This window comes from Oncorhynchus tshawytscha, linkage group LG01 (assembly GCF_018296145.1).
Source record: "Oncorhynchus tshawytscha isolate Ot180627B linkage group LG01, Otsh_v2.0, whole genome shotgun sequence".
Classification (NCBI taxonomy): domain Eukaryota; kingdom Metazoa; phylum Chordata; class Actinopteri; order Salmoniformes; family Salmonidae; genus Oncorhynchus; species Oncorhynchus tshawytscha.
In genome coordinates, this window is record NC_056429.1 from 43,035,786 (window position 1) to 43,055,386 (window position 19,601).

Here is a 19,601-nt window from a genome sequence, read left to right on the forward strand (position 1 = left end):
TGTCTCCAGCTTCAGTGATATTTGCAGTTCGTTCCAGTCATTGGCAGCAGAGAACTGGAAGGAAAGGTGGCCAAAGGAGGAATTGGCTTTGGGGGTGACCAGTGAGCTGAGATAAGGTGGGGCTTTACCTAGCAAAGACTTGTAGATGACCTGGAGCCAATGGGTTTGGCGACGAGTATGAAGCGAGGCTAGCCAACGAGAGCGTACAGGTTGCAGTGGTGGGTAGGTTATGGGGCTTTGGTGACAAAATGGATGGCACTGTGATATGAGTGAAGGATGCTTTGTTGCGAAATAGGAAGCCGATTCTAGATTTAATTTTGGACTGGAGATGCTAAATGTGAGTCTGGAAGGAGAGTTTACAGTCTAACCAGACACCTAGGTATTTGTAGTTGTCCACATATTCTAAGTCAGAACCGTCCAGAGTAGTGATGGTGGACGGGCGGGCAGGTGCGGGCAGCGATCGGTTGAAGAGTATGCATTTAGTTTTACTTGCATTTAAGAGCAGTTGGAGGCCACGGAAGGAGAGTTGTATGGCATTGAAGCTTGTCTGGAGATTTGTTAAAACAGTGTCCAAGGAAGGGCCAGAAGTATACCGAATGGTGTCGTCTGAGTAGAGGTGTATCAGAGAATCACCAGCAGCAAGAGCAACATCATTGATGTATACAAAGAAGAGAGTCAGCCTGAGAATTGAACCCTGTGGCACCCCCATAGAGACTGCCAGAGGTCCGGACAACAGGCCCTCTGATTTGATACACTAAACTTAATCAGAGAAGTAGTTGGTGAACCAGGCGAGGCAATCATTTGAGAGACCAAGGCTGTTTTTTATTTTTATTTATTTCACCTTTATTTAACCAGGTAGGCTAGTTGAGAACAAGTTCTCATTTACAACTGCGACCTGGCCAAGATAAAGCATAGCAGTGTGAGCAGACAACACAGAGTTACACATGGAATAAACAAATTAACAAGTCAATAACACAGTAGAAAACAAAGGGGGAGTCTATATACAATGTACAATGTGTGCAAAAGGCATGAGGAGGTAGACGAATAGTTACAATTTTGCAGATTAACACTGGAGTGATATATGATCAGATGGTCATGTACAGGTAGAGATATTGGTGTGCAAAAGAGCAGAAAAGTAAATAAATAAAGACAGTATGGGGATGAGGTAGGTGAAAATGGGTGGGCTATTTACCAATAGACTATGTAGCTGACCTTAGCTGCTCAGCTGATGTTTGAAGTTGGTGAGGTAAAAGTCTCCACTTCAGCGATGACCAGCTCCAGTCACAGGCAGCAGAGTACTGGAACAGAGGTGTTGGCTTTAGGGATGATCAGTGAGAACCTGCTGGAGCGCGTGCTACAGTGTGCCATCGTGACCAGTGAACTGAGATAAGGCGGAGCTTTACCTAGCATGGACTTGTAGATGACCTGGAGCCAGTGGGTCTGGCGGTACAAGTCTGGTGGGTGGTATAAGGTGCTGGATGGCACTGTGATGTTTTGCTGAGTAGAGTGTTGGAAGCCATTTTGTAATGACTTAGAAAGGATAGTCAGTTTTACTAGGGTAAGTGATGAAGATAATAGGTCTGTACTCTTGATTTGATTTTTGATTGGAGGTGTTTGATATGAGTCTGGAAGGAGAGTTTGCAGTCCCAGACACCTAGGTACTTATAGATGTCCACATATTCAAGGTCGGAACCATCCAGGGTGGTGATGCTAGTCTTTGGGAATGCGGGTGCAGGCAGCGATCGGTTGAAAAGCATGCATTTGGTTTTACTAGCGTTTAAGAGGAGTTGGAGGCCACGGAAGGAGGTGTTGTATGGCATTGAAGCTTGTTTGGAAGATTGTCTGACGGGCCGAGATATAGAATGGTTTAGAATGGGAATCGCCCGCAGGAGCAACATCATTGATATACACAGAGAAAAGAGTCGGCCCGAGAATTGAACCCTGTGGTTTGAGACTGCCAGAGGACCGGACAGCATGCCCTCCGATTTGACACACTGAACTCTGTCTGCAAAGATCAGGCAAGGCAGTCATCCGCTACTGAGTCTGCCGATGAGAATATGGTGATTGACAGAGTCGAAAGCCTGGGGATGAAGACGGCTGCACAGTACTGTCTTTTATCGATGGCGGTTATGATATCGTTTAGTACCTTGAGTGTGGCTGAGGTGCACCCGTGACCGCTCGGAAGCCAGATTGCACAGCGGAGAAGGTACGGTGGGATTCGAGATGGTCAGTGACCTGTTTGTTGACTTGGCTTTCGAAGACCTTAGATAGGCAGGGCAGGATGGATATAGGTCTGTAACAGTTTGGGTCCAGGGTGTCTCCCCCTTTGAAGAGGGGATGACTTTAATCCTTGGGGATCTCAGACGTGAAAGAGAGGTTGAACAGGCTGGTAATAGGGGTTTGGCGGCGGATAGTTTCAGAAATGGGGTCAGATTGTCAAGCCCAGCTGATTTGTACTGGTTTTGCAGCTCTTTCAGAACATCTGCTATCTGGATTTGTTATTCTCCATGGAGCTGTTGGCCGAGGTGTCCAAGATGGCCACCTTGCTTATTGAGTTTGTAATCATGGATTTATCGGTGGTGACCGTGTTACCTAGCCTCAGTGCAGTGGGCAGCTGGGAGGAGGTGCTCTTGTTCTCCATGGACTAACAGTATCCCAGAACTTTTTGGAGTTGGAGCTACAGGATGCAAACTTCTGCCTGAAGAAGCTGGCCTTGGTTTCCTGACTGACTGCGTGTATTGGTTCCTAACTTCCCTGAAAAGTTGCATATCACGGGGGCTATTTGATGCTAATACAGAACGCCACAGGATGTTTTTGTGCTGGTGCTGTGCTGGTCTGACGAGAACCAAGGGCTATATCTGTTCCTGGTTCTACATTTTTTGAATGGGGCATGCTTATTTAAGATGGTGAGGAAGGCACTTTCGAAGAATAACCAGGCATCCTCTACTGACGGGATGAGGTCAAATTCCTTCCAGGATACCCGGGCCAGGTCGATAAGAAAGGCCTGCTCCCTGAAGTGTTATAGGGAACGTTTGACAGTGATGAGGGGTGGTCGTTTGACCGCAGACCCATTACGGATGCAGGCATGGAGGCAGTGATCGCTGAGATCATTAGTTGAAAACAGCAGAGGTGTATTTGGAGGGCAAGTTGGTTATGATGATATCTATGAAGGTGTCCGTATTTACAGCTTTGGGGTTGTACCTGGTAGGTTCATTGATCATTTGTGTGAGATTAAGGGCATCAAGCTTAGATTGTAGGATGGCCAGAGTGTTAAGCATGTCCCAGTTTAGGTCACCTAGCAGCACGAGCTCTCACATATGGTGTCCAGAGCACAGCTGGGGGCAGAGGGTGGTCTATAGCAAGTGGCAACAGTGAGACACTTGTTTCTGGAAAGGTGGATTTTTAAGAGTAGAAGCTCGAATTGTTTGGGTACAGACCTGGATAGTAAGACAGCCTGCAGAGTACTATCTCTGCAGTAGATTGCAACTCCGCCCCTTTGGCAGATATATCTTGTCAGAAAATGTTATAGTTAGGGATGGAAATTTCAGGGGTTTTGGTGGTCTTCCTAAGCCAGGATTCAGACATGGCTAGGACATCAGGGTTGGCAGAGTGTGCTAAAGCAGTGAATAAAACAAACTTAGGGAGGAGGCTTCTAATGTTAACATGCATGAAACCAAGGCTTTTACGGTTACAGAAGTCAACAAATGAGAGCACCTAGGGAATAGGAGTGGAGCTAGGCACTGCAGGGCCTGGATTAACCTCTACATCACCAGAGGAACAGAAGTAGGATAAGGGTACGGCTAAAGGCTATAAGAACTGGTCGTCTAGTACGTTCGGAACAGAGATTAAAAGGAGCAGGTTTCTGGGCGCGATAGAATAGATTCAAGGCATAATGTACAGACAAAGTTATGGTAGTATGTGAATACAATGGAGGTAAGCCTAGGCATTGAATGATGATGAGAGAGATATTGTCTTTAGAAACACCATTTAAACCAGGTGATGTCATCACATGTGTAGGAGGTGGAACTGAAGGGTTGACTACTGTATATTGAGCAGGGCTAGAGGCTCTACTGTGAAATAAGACAATAATCACTAACCAGAACAGCAATGGACAAGGCATATTGACATTAAGGAGAGGCATGTGTAGCCGAGTGATCATAAGGGTCCAGTGAGTAGTGAGGCTGGTTGGAGACACGGCAATTCAGACAGCTAGCGGGCCGGGGCTAGCAAGCTAGCAGAAGGTCCTCAGAGGGACGTCGCGATGGGGAAGTCTGTTTATAGCCTCCTCGTGCGTTTACTTCGGTAGACCAGTCGTGATGAATTAGTAGGGTTCCGTGTGGTACCGTGGACCAGTCCAATTGCCAGAATAGGTATAGTGGCCCAAGAAATTGTCCGATGGACCTATTCAGCTAACAGCCGATATGCTCTAGACAGCTAGCAGTCCGTGGTTAGCAGGCTAGCAGATGGGCATTCAGGGCATGTCACGACGGAGGGGCCAGTTGAATAACCCCCTCAGGCAGATTACGTTGGTAGTCTAGTCGTGAAGGACCAGCGGGGATCCGCACCGAAAGTAAAATGGGTCCAGGCCAATTGGCAAAATAGGTATAGTAGCCCAGGAGTGGCTGATGGAACTCTTCAGCTAGCCGGGAGATGGGCCTAACATGGGCTAGCTCTATTTTCTTCTGTTGAAGCCATTCTGTTGTTGATTTACTTCTATGTTTTGGGTCGTTGAGCTTCATTTGGCGGAGAGATAGCCTAACGTTCTCATACAAAATGTCTTGATAAACCTGGGAATTCATTTTTCTGTCAATAATAGAATGCTGTCTAGGCCCTGAGGCAGCAAAGAAGCCCCAAACCATGATGATCCCTCCACCATAATTTACAGTTGGGATGAGGTTTTGATGTTGGTGTGCTGTGCCATTTTTTCTCCACACATAGTGTTGTGTGTTCCTTCCAAACAACTCAACTGTAGTTTCATCTGTCCACAGAATATTTTGCCAGTAGCGCTGTGGAACATCCAGGTGCACTTTTGCAAACTTCAGATGTTTTTTTGGACAGTGGTGACTTCTTCAGTGGTGTCCTCACATGAACACCATTCTTGTTTAGTGTTTTACAGTGGGGAGAACAAGTATTTGATACAATGCCGATGTTGCAGGTTTTCCTACTTACAAAGCATGTAGAGGTCTGTAATTTTTATCATAGGTACACTTCAACAGTGAGAGACGGAATCTAAAACAGAAATCCAGAAAATCACATTGTATGATTTTTAAGTAATTCATTTGCATTTTATTGCATGACATAAGTATTTGATCACCTACCAACCAGTAAGAATTCTCTCACAGACCTGTTAGTTTTTCTTTAAGAAGCCCTCCTGTTCTCCACTCATTAACTGTATTAACTGCACCTGTTTGAACTCGTTACCTGTATAAAAGACACCTGTCAACACACTCAATCAAACAGACTCCAACCTCTCCACAATGGCCAAGCCCAGAGAGCTGTGTAAGGACATCAGGGATAAAATTGTAGACATGCACAAGGCTGGGATGGGCAACAGGACAATAGGCAAGCAGCTTGGTGAGAAGGCAACAACTGTTGGCGCAATTATTAGAAAATGGAAGAAGTTCAGGATGACGGTCAATCACCCTCGGTCTGGGTATCCATGCAAGATCTCACCTTGTGGGGCATCAATGATCATGAGGAAGGTGAGGGATCAGCCCAGAACTACACGGCAGGACCTGATCAAAGACCTGAAGAGGGCTGGGACCACAGTCTCAAAGAAAACCATTAGTAACACACTACGCCATCATGGATTAAAATCCTGCAGCGCTCGCAAGGTCCCCCTGCTTAAGCCAGCGCATGTCCAGGCCCGTCTGAAGTTTGCCAATGACCATCTGGATGATCCAGAGGAGGAATGGGAGAAGGTCGTGTGGTCTGATGAGACAAAAATAGAGCTTTTTGGTCTAAACTCCTCTCGCTGTGTTTGGAGGAAGAAGGATGAGTACAACCCCAAGAACACCACCCCAACCGTGAAGCATGGATGCTGGATGGATGGATTCTTTTGGGATGCTTTCCTGCAAAGGAGACAGGACGACTGCACCGTATTGAGGGGAGGATGGATGGGGCCATGTATCGCGAGATCTTGGCCAACGACCTCCTTCCCTCAGTAAGAGCATTGAAGATGGGTCGTGGCTGGGTCTTCCAGCATGACAACGATCCGAAACACACAGCCAGGGCAACTAAGGAGTGGCTCCGCAAGAAGCAGCTCAAGGTCCAGACCTGAACCCAATAGAAAATCTTTGGAGGGAGCTGAAAGTCCTTATTTCTGAGTGACAGCCCAGAAACCTGAAGGATCTGGAGAAGGTCTGTATGGAGGAGTGGGCCAAAATCCCTGCTGCAGTGTGTGCAAACCTGGTCAAGAACTACAGGAAACGTATGATCTCTGTAATTGCAAACAAAGGTTTCTGTACCAAATATTAAGTTCTGCTTTTCTGATGTATCAAATACTTATGTCATGCAATAAAATGCAAATTAATTACTTAAAAATCATACAATGTGATTTTCTGATTTTTGTTTTAGATTCCGTCTCTCACAGTTGAAGTGTACTTATGATACAAATTACAGACTTCTACATGCTTTGTAAGTAGGAAACACTGCTGATTTTGCAGGTTATCAAATACTTGTTCTCCCCACTGTACGTATTGTAAACTTGTCAACAAAGATGTTAGCATGTTCCAGAGATTTCTGTAATTCCTTAGCTGACACTCTAGGATTCTTCTTAACCTCATTGAGCATTCTGCGCTGTGCTCTTGCAGTCATCTTTGCAGGACGGCCACTACTAAGGAGAGTAGCAACAGTGCTGAACTGATGAACATCAAGGCTTTTAGAGATACTTTTGTAACCCTTTCCAGCTTTATGCAAGTCAACAAATCTTAATCATAGGTCTTCTGAGATCTCTTTTGTTCAAGGTATTTGGTTCACATCGATCAATTCTTCTTGTGAATAGCAAACTCACATTTTGTGAGTCTCTTTTATAGGGCAAGGCAGCGCTAACCAACATCTCCAATCTCGTCTCATTGATTGGACTCCATGTTTGCTGACTCCTGACTACAATTAGCTTTTGGAAAAGTCATTAGCCTAGGGGTTCACATACTTTTTCCAACCTACACTGTGAATGTTAAAGGAAAAATACAATTATTTTGTGTTATTAGTTTAAGCACACTATGTTTGTCTATTGTTGTGACTTAGATGAAGATCAGATCAAATTTGATGACCAATTTATGCAGAAATCCAGATAATTCCAAAGGGTTCACACAACTTTTCTTGCCAATGTAGATTCCAAAGACCATACTAAGTACTTTCAACCCCACTTTTACCTCGGCATAAATTAAGAAAATGAGTCGAAGGATTTGTGCTTTTGACTGAATGAGTTGAAAAGATCCGAGACAGTAAAAAGAGCCTAACTTCCCATCACTAGTAGCCTACTCATCGCTAGGTTAGTCATGTTAGCCTAATCTGCTAGATTGGAATCATCCAGTTAAGGATGCTGAGCATAATCAATCCCAGATCGATCAGATATCACTATTTGCCAAATATCTTCAGTGGTTGATCATTTTATGAATCGCATAAAGGTCATTCAAAGGAGGGTTTATCATTCCTTGCTGAGTTGTAGAAAATGTAAGATATTTCAAGTTATGATAGAATTGGCTAACAATGGAATTAAATAGTGGTCTAATAAGGCAAATATATTATGTTTGATTTGCCAAATCCATCAAGATCAGGAAGTCAATACACTTGACACACCACTGCACACAGCAATCTCACAAGGGCAGCATGTCAAAATGGTTAAATAGGCTATGTCCTACATAATAGGCCTAAGGTGTTTGTATTGTAACAAACATGCAACATAGAGGAATGCCTGTTATTTTCCCACCTCCCTTTAGAACAGTATCAGCTCATAAATCCTAGAACATATGTAATCATATGCAGAAGTATGGTTCCATTGTGTACTATGAGCAGGAGGTGCTAAACACGGTCTCTCAAACTACGCACCCCTGTAGTGCAATTCAACTACTAGCTTTGATAGTGTAGGAAGTCAGAACTTTTGGGGGGACAAATCGAAACCTGAAATGTGGCGCATGGGTTGTATTAGAGATATTGCTATAGGCTAGCCTACCTATCTGACCTCAAAGGCGTCCCATGAGAGTCAGTGATGTAAAGTACTTAAGTAAAAATACTTGAAAGTACTACTTAAGTAGTTTTTTGAGGTATCTGTACTTTACTTTTTATATTTTTTATTGACAACTTTATACTTTACTACATTACTAAAGTAAACAATGTACTTTTTTCTCCATACATTTTCCCTGACACCCAAAAGTACTCGTTACATTTTGAATGCTTATCAGGACAGGAAAATGGTCTAATTCACACAATTATCAAGAGTACATCGCTGGTCATCCCCTGCCTCTGATCTTCGGCACTCACTAAATACATGCTTAGTTTGTAAATTATGTCTGAGGGTTGCAGCATGCCCCTGGCTATCAGTAAATTAAAAAAATAAGAAATTGGTGCCGTATTTGAAATTATTCATTCTTTAACTTTTATGTTTGATAACTCAGTATATTTTAGCAATTACATTTACTTTTGATACTTAAGTATATTTAAAACCAAATACTTTTAGACTTTTACTGGGTGACTTCCACTTTTACTTGAGTCATTTTCTATTAAGGTATCTTTACTTTTACTCAAGTATGACAATTGGGTACTTTTTCCACCACTGGTCACAGTAGGCGAGATAAATTGCAGATAAACCCCAGAGAAAAGTAACCAGCAGATATTTCAATTCCTTTGGAACGCTATATGCATATGTAGTAGGTATGTTACATGCTAGGTACGCCCATTTCCAAAAGTGCCGCCCTGCTTCCATCTTGGTTCTTCCAGCAGCACAAACGACAACGTTATTTATGTATGGTAATGAAGAAACCTTCAAAATAAAAACCCACAACACTCCGCATTCCCTAGTCCCCCATGAAATGACAGATATAGATTCTACAGACCCTACTAAGTACTTCCAACCCCACTTTTACCTATTTTACCTGTTTCTCTATAATGCAGTATGTATTTCATAAACAGTGTATAGCATTGGTGGCAATGGAAAGGAAAGTGCAAAGTGCTAATGGATATTTACGACACAGTTCCCCTCAAAAAGATCACATATTTTGTTAGCAGAGACCTTACTGAATAATTTCCACCCCCTCTAGCTGAGACATGTAGTATGCCCAATATATATTTTATATAGCCTACAATTAATTGCATTGCTGTGAATGGAGTGGGTGGACTAAGGAGTCACCAGTACTCTGTATTACACCAGTTGCCCAGCACAAGAGACTAGATGTAAATTCTTAGACTCCAATAATTCCAATAACATATATTTTTTGTATGTTATTAAAAGTGTATTATGTTAAATACACAATAGCTTTCCAAGTACCAGTATTTGTGTAAGCTTAAATCCATTTTCCATTATGCTCTGTGATTGGTGTGTGTAAAATGTCTCCACTCGAGGGCGCGCAAAGACTAGGTTGTTTGTTGATTCTCAAACTGGACATTTGCGAGATTTTGTGGCTGGTGGTCTGAAAAAACTGAGGTGGATTTTTTTTAAATTGAAATGTCACCTATTTGTGGCCTATAATACAAGCTATGAATTACATTTCCACCAAGCAACCATACCAAATAGGATTTGAAAAGTCTGGCAATGTAATATAATACACGTTCAATGTGGACATTATTCGTTGACCAGTACTATTAAATTGATTGAGATTCAGTCATTATCAAGTAAGATTAACATTAGCAACATAATATGGATTTGTTAAATGAATTAATAGCAAATTCAGCAGTCACATTACTGCAATATCTATAGCCTATCCTATATCTTCTTGAAACCTGAATAACATTTTAAAAATAGTGTGTTTCCTATAGCTTAATTAATATTCGCTAGATTGAGATGGCTCATTGTGATCAAAGTCATCATCACAAATATTTCCACTGGTCAATCCATTTTAATCTATCGATAAGCATAACGCTTCGATGGGTCGACGACACCACTTGGTGAGCGAATAATTTAGGTTCTCACGCTCAAGCCCACACCCAGTAGGCCTACTATAAAACGTGTCCTCGCTGCAGACAGCTTCATTCACAGCCTTAAACTGGAAAGAAAAACAGAGGCGCGCTATTGGTAAAAGGCATTGGAATGAACAGAAGCATATCGGCGCTTTTATTTCTGTCTCTAGGCATAATATTTGTCTGCGAAGGAGGTAAAAACATGATGGGAGAGTAATTATGATGCGTTGGTGCTGTCTAAATGTGTTTGTTTTCTATCATCGTATTTGCAATGTGTTAATAAAATGTTTCACTCTTTTTATATTTTATTTTAGTTAATCTAATTACTTTTCTATCAGCTGTCGAACATTATGAGCGTTTTCTTTAGGGCTATATTTGTTTATATAGCCAATCTATGTAAATTATTTGATATGTAGGCCTATATGTACATCGAAACAATCAGATAATTCCATGCTTATGTGATCATAATTTATTACACTTAGTCTAACTTAACCAAAAATGTTTTTATGCAGGCAACCCTTGCTGCTCACAGCCATGCCAGAACCGTGGCGTTTGTACGGCCATGGGCCCCGACGACTATGAGTGCGATTGCACACGCACGGGATTTTATGGCCACAACTGCACACAACGTAAGTTATATCCTATATAAACAAATCAACATTTAAAAAAAATCCTTTATTTTTGTTCTCCCTAGACACCTTATAAATATGCTTTTTTCTTGATTTAACAGCTAAATTATTCACGTGGATTAAAGTGTCTCTGAAGCCAACACCCAACACTGTGCATTACCTCCTCACCCACTACAAGGGGCTCTGGAACATCATCAACAGCATATCATTCCTCAGGGATGCTATCATGAGATATGTTCTGACATGTGAGTTGAGTTCAATAGCATCATACAGTAGTCTTGATGAGGTTTTCTCTCCTGCCAGTTGATCATGTCAAAACTAGTGATGTTTTGACATGATGATTTTGCTTAGTCAAAACTAGGCCATTCAATAAGTAGGGCTACTAATACAATAACATACAAAGTCGTCACAGTTTATTTTGAATTCATGTTCATGACTTGAGCTCTCTCTGTCTCCAGCTCGCTCTCATCTGATTGACAGCCCCCCGACTTTCAATACAGACTATGATTATAAAAGCTGGGAAGCCTACTCAAATCTCTCCTACTACACACGCACGCTCCCTCCTCTGCCCAAGGATTGCCCAACTCCTATGGGAGTCGTAGGTAATAAAACTCTCTCTCTCTCTCTCTCTCTCTCTCTCTCTCTCTCTCTCTCTATCCGAACCTGTTCTCTCAGATTTTTGAACGATGCCTCACCTCCATAGCTTCATTACATCATGCACATGCCTGACAGTCCCTGTAGAGTAGAGCTGGCTGCTTGCCTGAGGTTTACTGTGAAGGAAAGTCATACTCACTGAGCCTCACCAAAATCCGTGTGGCATTCCCATGCATGCTTTTGGTTTGGTGGATATAGGATCAGGTTATTATATTGTATTGGCAATATATTTCATTTAATGATAAAAACAAGCCCAATCTCCTGTGTATCTTATAAAACTACAACATTTAAAAAAGCAAACCTCTAAATTAAACCAATCTCTCTGCTTTCCTCCATCCAGGTAAGAAGGAGCTGCCTAATGCGGAGATGCTGGCAAAGAAGCTCCTGATCAGGACGAAGTTTATCCCAGACCCTCAGGGCTCCAGTCTGATGTTTGCCTTCTTTGCCCAACACTTCACCCACCAGTTCTTCAAATCCGACCAGAAGATGGGGCCGGCCTTCACTAAAGCCAAGGGACACGGCGTGAGTACCAATGCTGGACAGCACCAGCACAATAACAGCACATAATAGACCAGCACTGAACATTACAACATGGTTTTGCCCAGGTATCAAATGACAGGGGGGCTAGTGGGATCTTGGCAACCCTGGTCTCACCATAGAGATTGAGTTAACTGAAAGAAGACTTCTCTTATGTATGTAGGTCTACGTACTGTGCATTTGGAAAGTATTCAGACCCCTTGACTTTTTGTTACATTACAGCGTTATTATAAAATCGATTACATTATTTATTTTTCTCATCAATTTACACACAATACCCCATAATGACAAAGCAAAAACGTTTTATTTGTATTTTTTAGAAATGTTTGAAAATGTATAAAAACAGATACCTTATTTACGTAAGTATTCAGATAGGAGACTTTCCATGAGACTCGAAATTGAGCTCAGGTGCGTCCTGCTTACATTGATCATCTTTGAGATGTTACTACAACTTGGAGTCCACCTGTGGTAAATTTAAATTGATTGGACATGATTTGGAAAGGCACACACCTGTGAATATAAGGTCCAACAGTTGACAGTAAATATCAAGCCATGAGGTATATTAAAAACCAAGCCATGAGGTCAAAGGAATTGTCCGTAGAGCTCTGAGTCAGGATTTTGTCATGGCAAAGATCGAGGGAAGGGTACCATTTCTGCAGCTTTGAAGGTCTCCAAGAACACAATGGCCTCCATCATTCTTAAATTGAAAACGATTGGAACCACCAAGACTCTTCCTAGAGCTGGTCGCCCAACCAAACTGAGCAATCGTGAGAGAAGGGCATTGGTCAAGGAAGTGACCAAGAACCTGATGATCACTCTGACAGAGCTCCAGAGTTCCTCTGTGGAGATGGGAGAACCTTCCAGAAGGACAACAATTTCTGCAGCACTCCACAAATCAGGCCTTTATGGTAAAATGGCCAGACGGAAGCCACTCCTCAGTAAAAGGCACATGACAGCCCGTTTGGAGATGGCCAAAAGGCGCCTAAAGGACTCAGACCATGAGAAACAAGATTCTCTGGTCTGATGAAAGCAAGATGGAACTCTTTGACCTGGAGGAAACCTAGCACCATCCATATAGTGAAGCATGGTTGTGGCAGCTTCATGCTGTCGGGAGGTTTTTCAACAGCAGGGACTGTGAGACTAGTCAGCAGAGGGGAAATATGAACGGAGTTAAGTACAGAGAGATCCTTGATGAAAACCTGCTCCAGAGTGCTCAGGACCTCAGACTGGGGTGAAGGTTCACCTTCCAACAGGACAATGACCCTAAGCAAACAGTCAAGACAATGCAGGAGTGGCTTCGGAGCAAGTCTCTGAATGTCCTTGAGTGGTCCAGCTAAAGCCAGGACTTGAACCCAATCGAACATCTCTGGAGAGACCTGGAAATAGCTGTGCAGCGACACTCCCCATCCAACCTGACAGAGCTTGAGAGGATCTGTAGAGAAGAATGGGAGAAACTCCCTAAATACTGGCGTGCCAAGTTTGTAGCGTTACACACAAGACTCGAGGCTATAATTGCTGCTCGAGGCTATAAGGTGCTTCACCAAAGTACTGAGTACTGATATTTAATTTTTTTTATTCATTTGCAAACATTTCTAAAAACCCGTTTTTGCTTTGTCATTATGGGGTATCGTGTGTAGATTGAGGGAATAATTATTTTAAAATCAATTTTAGAAGGCTGTAACATAACAAAATGTGGAAAAAGTCAAGGGGTCTGAATACTTTCAGAATACACTGTATGTAGGATCTTAAATTGATCACCCTGTTGCAGGAGAGCTTTCCTGCAATGTAGGAAATGTAAACTTTGTAGTATATTTGAGGTTTAAAAAAGCTTCTGAAGTTTAATTTCCATTTTGAAAACTCAGACTTTATTTTCCCTTACTAAAAATGTATCATCCCTTACAAAAATATCCATTAATTATAATCCACATAATAATTCACTTTTCCTGTTGCTGCAGGATTATTTTCCTGCTGTAGCAAATTTACTCAAATTAAGATCCTACGTCTGTATGTGCTTGATTTCTAGGTGGACCTGGGTCACATTTACGGTGATAACCTTGAGAGGCAACACAATCTGCGGCTCTTCAAGGATGGCAAGCTGAAGTTTCAGGTACTGGACAGATCTTGTCAACTATAAATAACCTTGAACATCACTGAACAGATTCTGTTTGTCATATTCCCAGCTGACTGTCTCTTCTCTTACCTTTACTCTCTATAGGTCTTGGAGGGAGAGGTGTACCCACCTACAGTGAAGGAGGTAGGGGTGGATATGCACTACCCTCCCCATGTCCCTGAGTCTCACCGCTTCGCTGTGGGCCATGAGGCATTCGGCCTGGTGCCTGGTCTTATGATGTATGCTACCATCTGGCTGAGAGAACACAACCGAGTCTGTGATGTCCTGAAGGAGGTACATCCGGACTGGGATGATGATAGGCTCTTCCAGACATCTCGCCTCATTCTCATTGGTAAGCAGTCTAATCGAGCAGTATGTGAAGAGAGATGTATAGGACTTGCTGCTTATTATAACAAGGAAGCCATGTGGTCAGATCCTGCAGATCTTACATTGTCTATTGTAGCTTGTGCCCATCAAATATTGCATTTATTTGCAAACAGCTATTATATTGTATGCAGACCCAATATTCTACAAAATTCTATTGTATTTCGACCTAATGAACCAAAGTGTGGACCCATATTTATAGCAGTGCTCATTGTTTTCACTTCCTCTCTATGGGTCTGACCACAGGAAGTGGCCTTCTCCTTGATAATAAATCAAATCAAACTTTATTTGTCACGTGCCAAATACAAGAAATGTAGACTTTACCGTGAAATGCTTACTTTACAAGCCCTTAACCAACAGTGCAGTTCAAGAAGAAGAAAATATTTACCAAGTACACTAAAATAAAAAGTAATAATAAAAAGTAACACAATAACGAGCCTATATACAGGGGGCACCGGTACCGAGTCAATGTGTGGGGGTACAGGCTAGTTGAGGTAATCTGTACATGTAGGTGGGGGCGAAGTGACTATGCATAAGTAACAAACAAACAGCGAGTAGCAGCAGTGTATCAAAGGGAGGGGTGTCAACATAAATTGTTGATATTATTGTCGATTTTATGAATTGTTCAGCAGTCTTATGGCTTGGGGGTAGAAGCTGTTGAGCCTTTTGGTCCTAGACATGGCGCTCCGGTACCAGAGAAAACAGTGCGGTAACAGAGAAAACAGTCTATAACTTGGGTGACTGGAGTCTCTGACAATTTTATGGGCTTTCCTCTGACACAGCCTATTATATAAGTCCTGGATGGCTGGAAGCTTGGCCCCAGTGATGTGCTGGACCGTTCACACTACCCTCTGTAGCGCCTTACGGTCAGATGCCGAGCAGTTGCCATATCAGGCAGTGATGCTCTCGATGGTGCAGCTGTAGAACCTTTTGAGGATCTGAGGAACCATGCCAAATCTTTTCAGTCTCCTGAGGGGGAAAAGGTTTTGTCGTGCCCTCTTCACGGCTGTCTCGGTATGTTTGGACAATGATGTGGACACCAAGGAACTTGAATCTCTCCACCCACTCCACTACAGCCCCATCAATGTTAATGGGGGCCTGTATGGCTCGCCTTTTCCTGTTGTCCACGATCAGCTCCTTAGTCTTGCTCACATTGAGTGAGAGGTTGTTGTCCTGGCACCACACTGCCAGTTCTCTGACCTCCCTATAGGCCGTCTCATCTTTGTCGGTGATCAGGCCTACCATTGTTGTGTCGTCAGCAAACGTAATGATGACGTTGGAGTTGTGTTTGGCCACGCAGTCGTGGGTATTCAGGGAATACAGGAGGGGACTAAGTACACACCCCTGGTGGGCCCCAGTGTTAAGGATCAGCGTGGCAGATGTGTTGTTGCCTACTCTTACCACCTGGGGGCGGCCCATCAGGAAGTCCAGGATCCAGTTGCAGAGGGAGGTGTTTAGCCCCAAAGTTCTTAGCTTAGTGATGATCTTCGTGGGTACTATGGTGTTGAACGCTGAGCTGTAGTCAATGAACAGCTTTGGAGTGTGATTGAGATTGAGTGATTGAGATTGAGTGAGCAAGGCACTTAACCCTAATTGCTCATGTAAGTCGCTCTGGATAAGAGTTCTGCTAAATGACTAAAATGTAAATGTAAAATGTGTTAATGTCAGTTAACAAAAGTTGTCGATCGGTCACTGTGTAAATAATCCTAACATTACAGCAGTTTAATGGCGCCAAAACAACACTTGAGAGTTGATATCACTCTGTGATATTTTGTCAAAATTTGACTTTATGGAGATTTTTAATAACTTCCCTCTTGAAAAAAGGGATTTTGTTCCAGTGGGACAACCTGAAGTAAAGAGTAGATGCATGCATATATAAAGAAACAACAAAGGTGATAACTAATTGCCCCTCTCCTTGCTGTAGGTGAGACCATCAAAATTGTGATTGAGGACTACGTGCAGCACCTGAGCGGCTACCACTTCAAGCTAAAGTTCGACCCAGAGCTTCTCTTCAAAGAGCGTTTCCAGTATCAGAACCGCATCGCATCAGAGTTCAACACCCTGTACCACTGGCACCCACTGATGCCCGACGCCTTCCATATCCAGGAGCAGGTCTACTCCTACCCACAGTTTGTCTTCAACACCTCTGTGGTCACCACACATGGAATCACCAACCTGGTGGAGTCCTTCACCAAGCAGATTGCTGGACGGGTAAAGAGGCACTTTCTGTGTGGGATTTAGGTTGTACACTGTGGGCTCTGGGTGGCTGCTTAAGGTGCGGTTCAGAATTAAGAATGTAAATGGGGCCTGGTGAACCAACGTTGAAATGTGGGTGAATGATAATGGTATTGTTGCATGTTATTATGTGAGTTTTAAGCAGACTTGATATTTTACTTTAGTGCTTACCCTGAGGGAATGTCAGTCATTCAAAATAAAGAGAAACTCGTTATTGAAGGCTGGTCGACTTACATCTTGTCCCTCGTTCCTCCTTAGGTTGCTGGAGGTCGTAATGTCCCCCCTGCAGTGCTAATGGTGGCTCTGAAGTCCATAGAGAACAGCAGACAGATGCGCTACCAGTCCCTTAATGCCTACAGGAAACGCTTCTCCATGAAGCCATACATCTCCTTCGAAGACCTCACAGGTGAGAACCACCATTAGCATCACAGCTATTACATAAACACTTATCATCCTAAGCATTGGGATTGAGTATATAGTGATAAGATTGTAATACAGTGATAAGATTGTAATACAGTGATCATTTAGTGTAATTCACTTTTTAGAGTAGAATTAACAGTAGAAGGTGTGACATCCTGTGGTATACTGCTTTCGATTAAGGCCTGTAAAGGGAATGGATGGAAGGTCATTAAAATAGTAATAAAACTAGCCTGGGCAGATTTGAGCCTGCTGCTGTAAGTTATATTGGAGCAATACTGAGCTCCTTTTAAGGGAGCAAAGGCAAACAGATGTGTACTTTAGTTAAAGATAGTGTAAGCAGTTAGTGATGTCAAAGAGCCGGGTGTAAACAGGCAGAAGCAGAGGGGCGTCTGGGAGGTCGACAAACTGCACTGCCTCACACAGGCCTGCTGCATTCCTCTCAGAAAGAAGAAGCTTTTCTTTAATGACAGTGTGAGAATAAACAAAAAGTGTGTGTGTGAGAGAAAGTGTCTCTCGCTCTTTTTCACACAGAGGGAGTAAGAGTGAGAGAGAAAGATGTTGAATGAGTTTGAAGTACTTTCTATGTGTATTGCATCAAGTATGCAAACTCAATCTCTAAATGCTTATGAAACAGCTCTCAAACTTGTATCGTTTTCACTAACACTTGTTCTGTAGACAAAACAAGACACGAGACACGAGGTCAGATGTAGATACATTACATCAGTGTGTCGTCATCATAATGTCCACATCAGCTTAGTCAGACTGAGATAAGCCAGGTTGAGTAGAGTACCTAACATAACCCTTTCTCCCAGAAGCCAGACTGAGTAATGTAACATTTCTCTCTCTCTCTCTCTCTCTCTGTTTCTCAGGGGATAAGGAGATGGCTGCAGAGCTGGAGGAGATGTATGGGCATGTGGATGCTGTGGAGCTCTACCCAGGCCTGCTGGTGGAGAAGCCAAGAACCAATGCCATCTTTGGGGAGACCATGGTGGAGATGGGTGCCCCCTACTCCCTGAAAGGCCTGATGGGAAACCCCATTTGTTCGCCAGAGTACTGGAAGCCCAGCACCTTCGGTGGGAGCATCGGCTTTAACATCATCAACACAGCGTCCCTACAGAGGCTGGTGTGCAGCAACATCAAGGGCCCCTGCCCTTTGGCATCCTTTCATGTGCCCGACATAAAAGACAATGGATCCAATGTCAATAATTCCAGTACGGCACATTCGGGAAGTAACGATCGCAACCCCACAGTACTTCTAAGAGAAAGGACCACTGAGCTCTGATAAGACAATTCAGCATTTAAATGTATAAGCATTTAATGTATTTATTTATGTTAATATTTATTTAATTTATTGTATTCTGGAAGCGTTATTGAGAAATGTTGTTGAGAACATTTTTTGTAATGTCTCATTGTTTTGACATGACTTTTGTAGGTTTAAAGAGAACCAAACCTTACGTTTTGGGTTATATTTATTCTAAGAGCTAATTTAATGTATTTAGTTATTTTATTGACCTCAGAAATAGCACTAGCAATATTGTTTATGTTTGTCATTTTACTTTGTTTAACAACTGATACTTGAATTCAACACGTTTAGTTGACAACATGACTCTACAATGTTACATTCCACCTAACTTACAGATGCTTCTCCACTTATTGTGCAAGGGAAAAGCTAGTTAGGTATGTAAAGTCCATTGTACTTTGATACTCTAACCCTTAAAGTATTTTCTTTGTGTATTTTTAATCTTGAGCTGACTCCTTATTGTTCTAATAAAACACTGTCTATAATGAAATACATGACTCCATTATCTTTTCACATTTGCTAAATGACACTGCAGCAGAGGTTGCTATTCAGTCCTCTTACTCCATCACTGTGATATCCTCATTCATGTCTTTTTGTTTAAGAGGGCACTTTGTGCAAAGATAAATGTAGTTACAGAGGTTCTTGTCTCAGTGCTGCCAAACCTCCCTCTCTCCCCTTTTCTGTCCTCCATATGTGACCGACTGCCTTGACTCGGTCTTATGTAGCAAAATGTGTTTTTTACATTGAATAAAAACAGAGACAAAATGGTATATCATGCACTGCATTTGAGGAACATTGGGAAAGTAATTCTGCTATCAAAGTTGATAAACTTCTAACCTCACTTTTGAGAAAATGGCCTTGACTGCTTTGGTACCTACTGGAGAGCTCTTATCTACACCCATTCAGCATCGTTCACTCTCTTAAGCTTTAGCTCCACCAATCTCTTTAAGGGTTGATCAAAGTATTCTGTCCTAACAACAGCAGTCAAGCACCCAATCTAACTGGCTAACAGTTGTCGCAGTGACATTCTATTCTAAAGGACACTTGCATAGTGGAGTCTTTTGTTAAGGCATGTAGCTAGCTAGCTAAACAATGAACCCCAACTCATTATGTTACTACCCTGCATAAACCTGCAGGTACCTAACCAACCAGGTTCAATGTTAGCTAGCTAACATTAGGTTATAACTAGCCTAGCTCTGAGAAATGGCTCTGAGAAATT

At 42.6% G+C, this 19,601-nt stretch overlaps 1 protein-coding gene across 1 annotated transcript; it reads left to right on the top strand.

The window, feature by feature from the left end:
* Positions 1-10,171: 10,171 nt before the first annotated feature.
* On the top strand, positions 10,172-18,872 carry LOC112250956 (prostaglandin G/H synthase 2). The gene is made up of 10 exons (XM_024421533.2): positions 10,172-10,307; positions 10,626-10,742; positions 10,844-10,987; positions 11,201-11,344; positions 11,737-11,918; positions 13,957-14,040; positions 14,149-14,395; positions 16,352-16,638; positions 16,921-17,068; positions 17,952-18,872. The coding sequence occupies exons 1-10, from the start codon at positions 10,244-10,246 to the stop codon at positions 18,362-18,364; spliced, it is 1,830 nt and encodes a 609-aa protein (XP_024277301.1). The 5' UTR covers positions 10,172-10,243; the 3' UTR covers positions 18,365-18,872.
* The last annotated feature ends 729 nt before the right edge of the window (positions 18,873-19,601 follow it).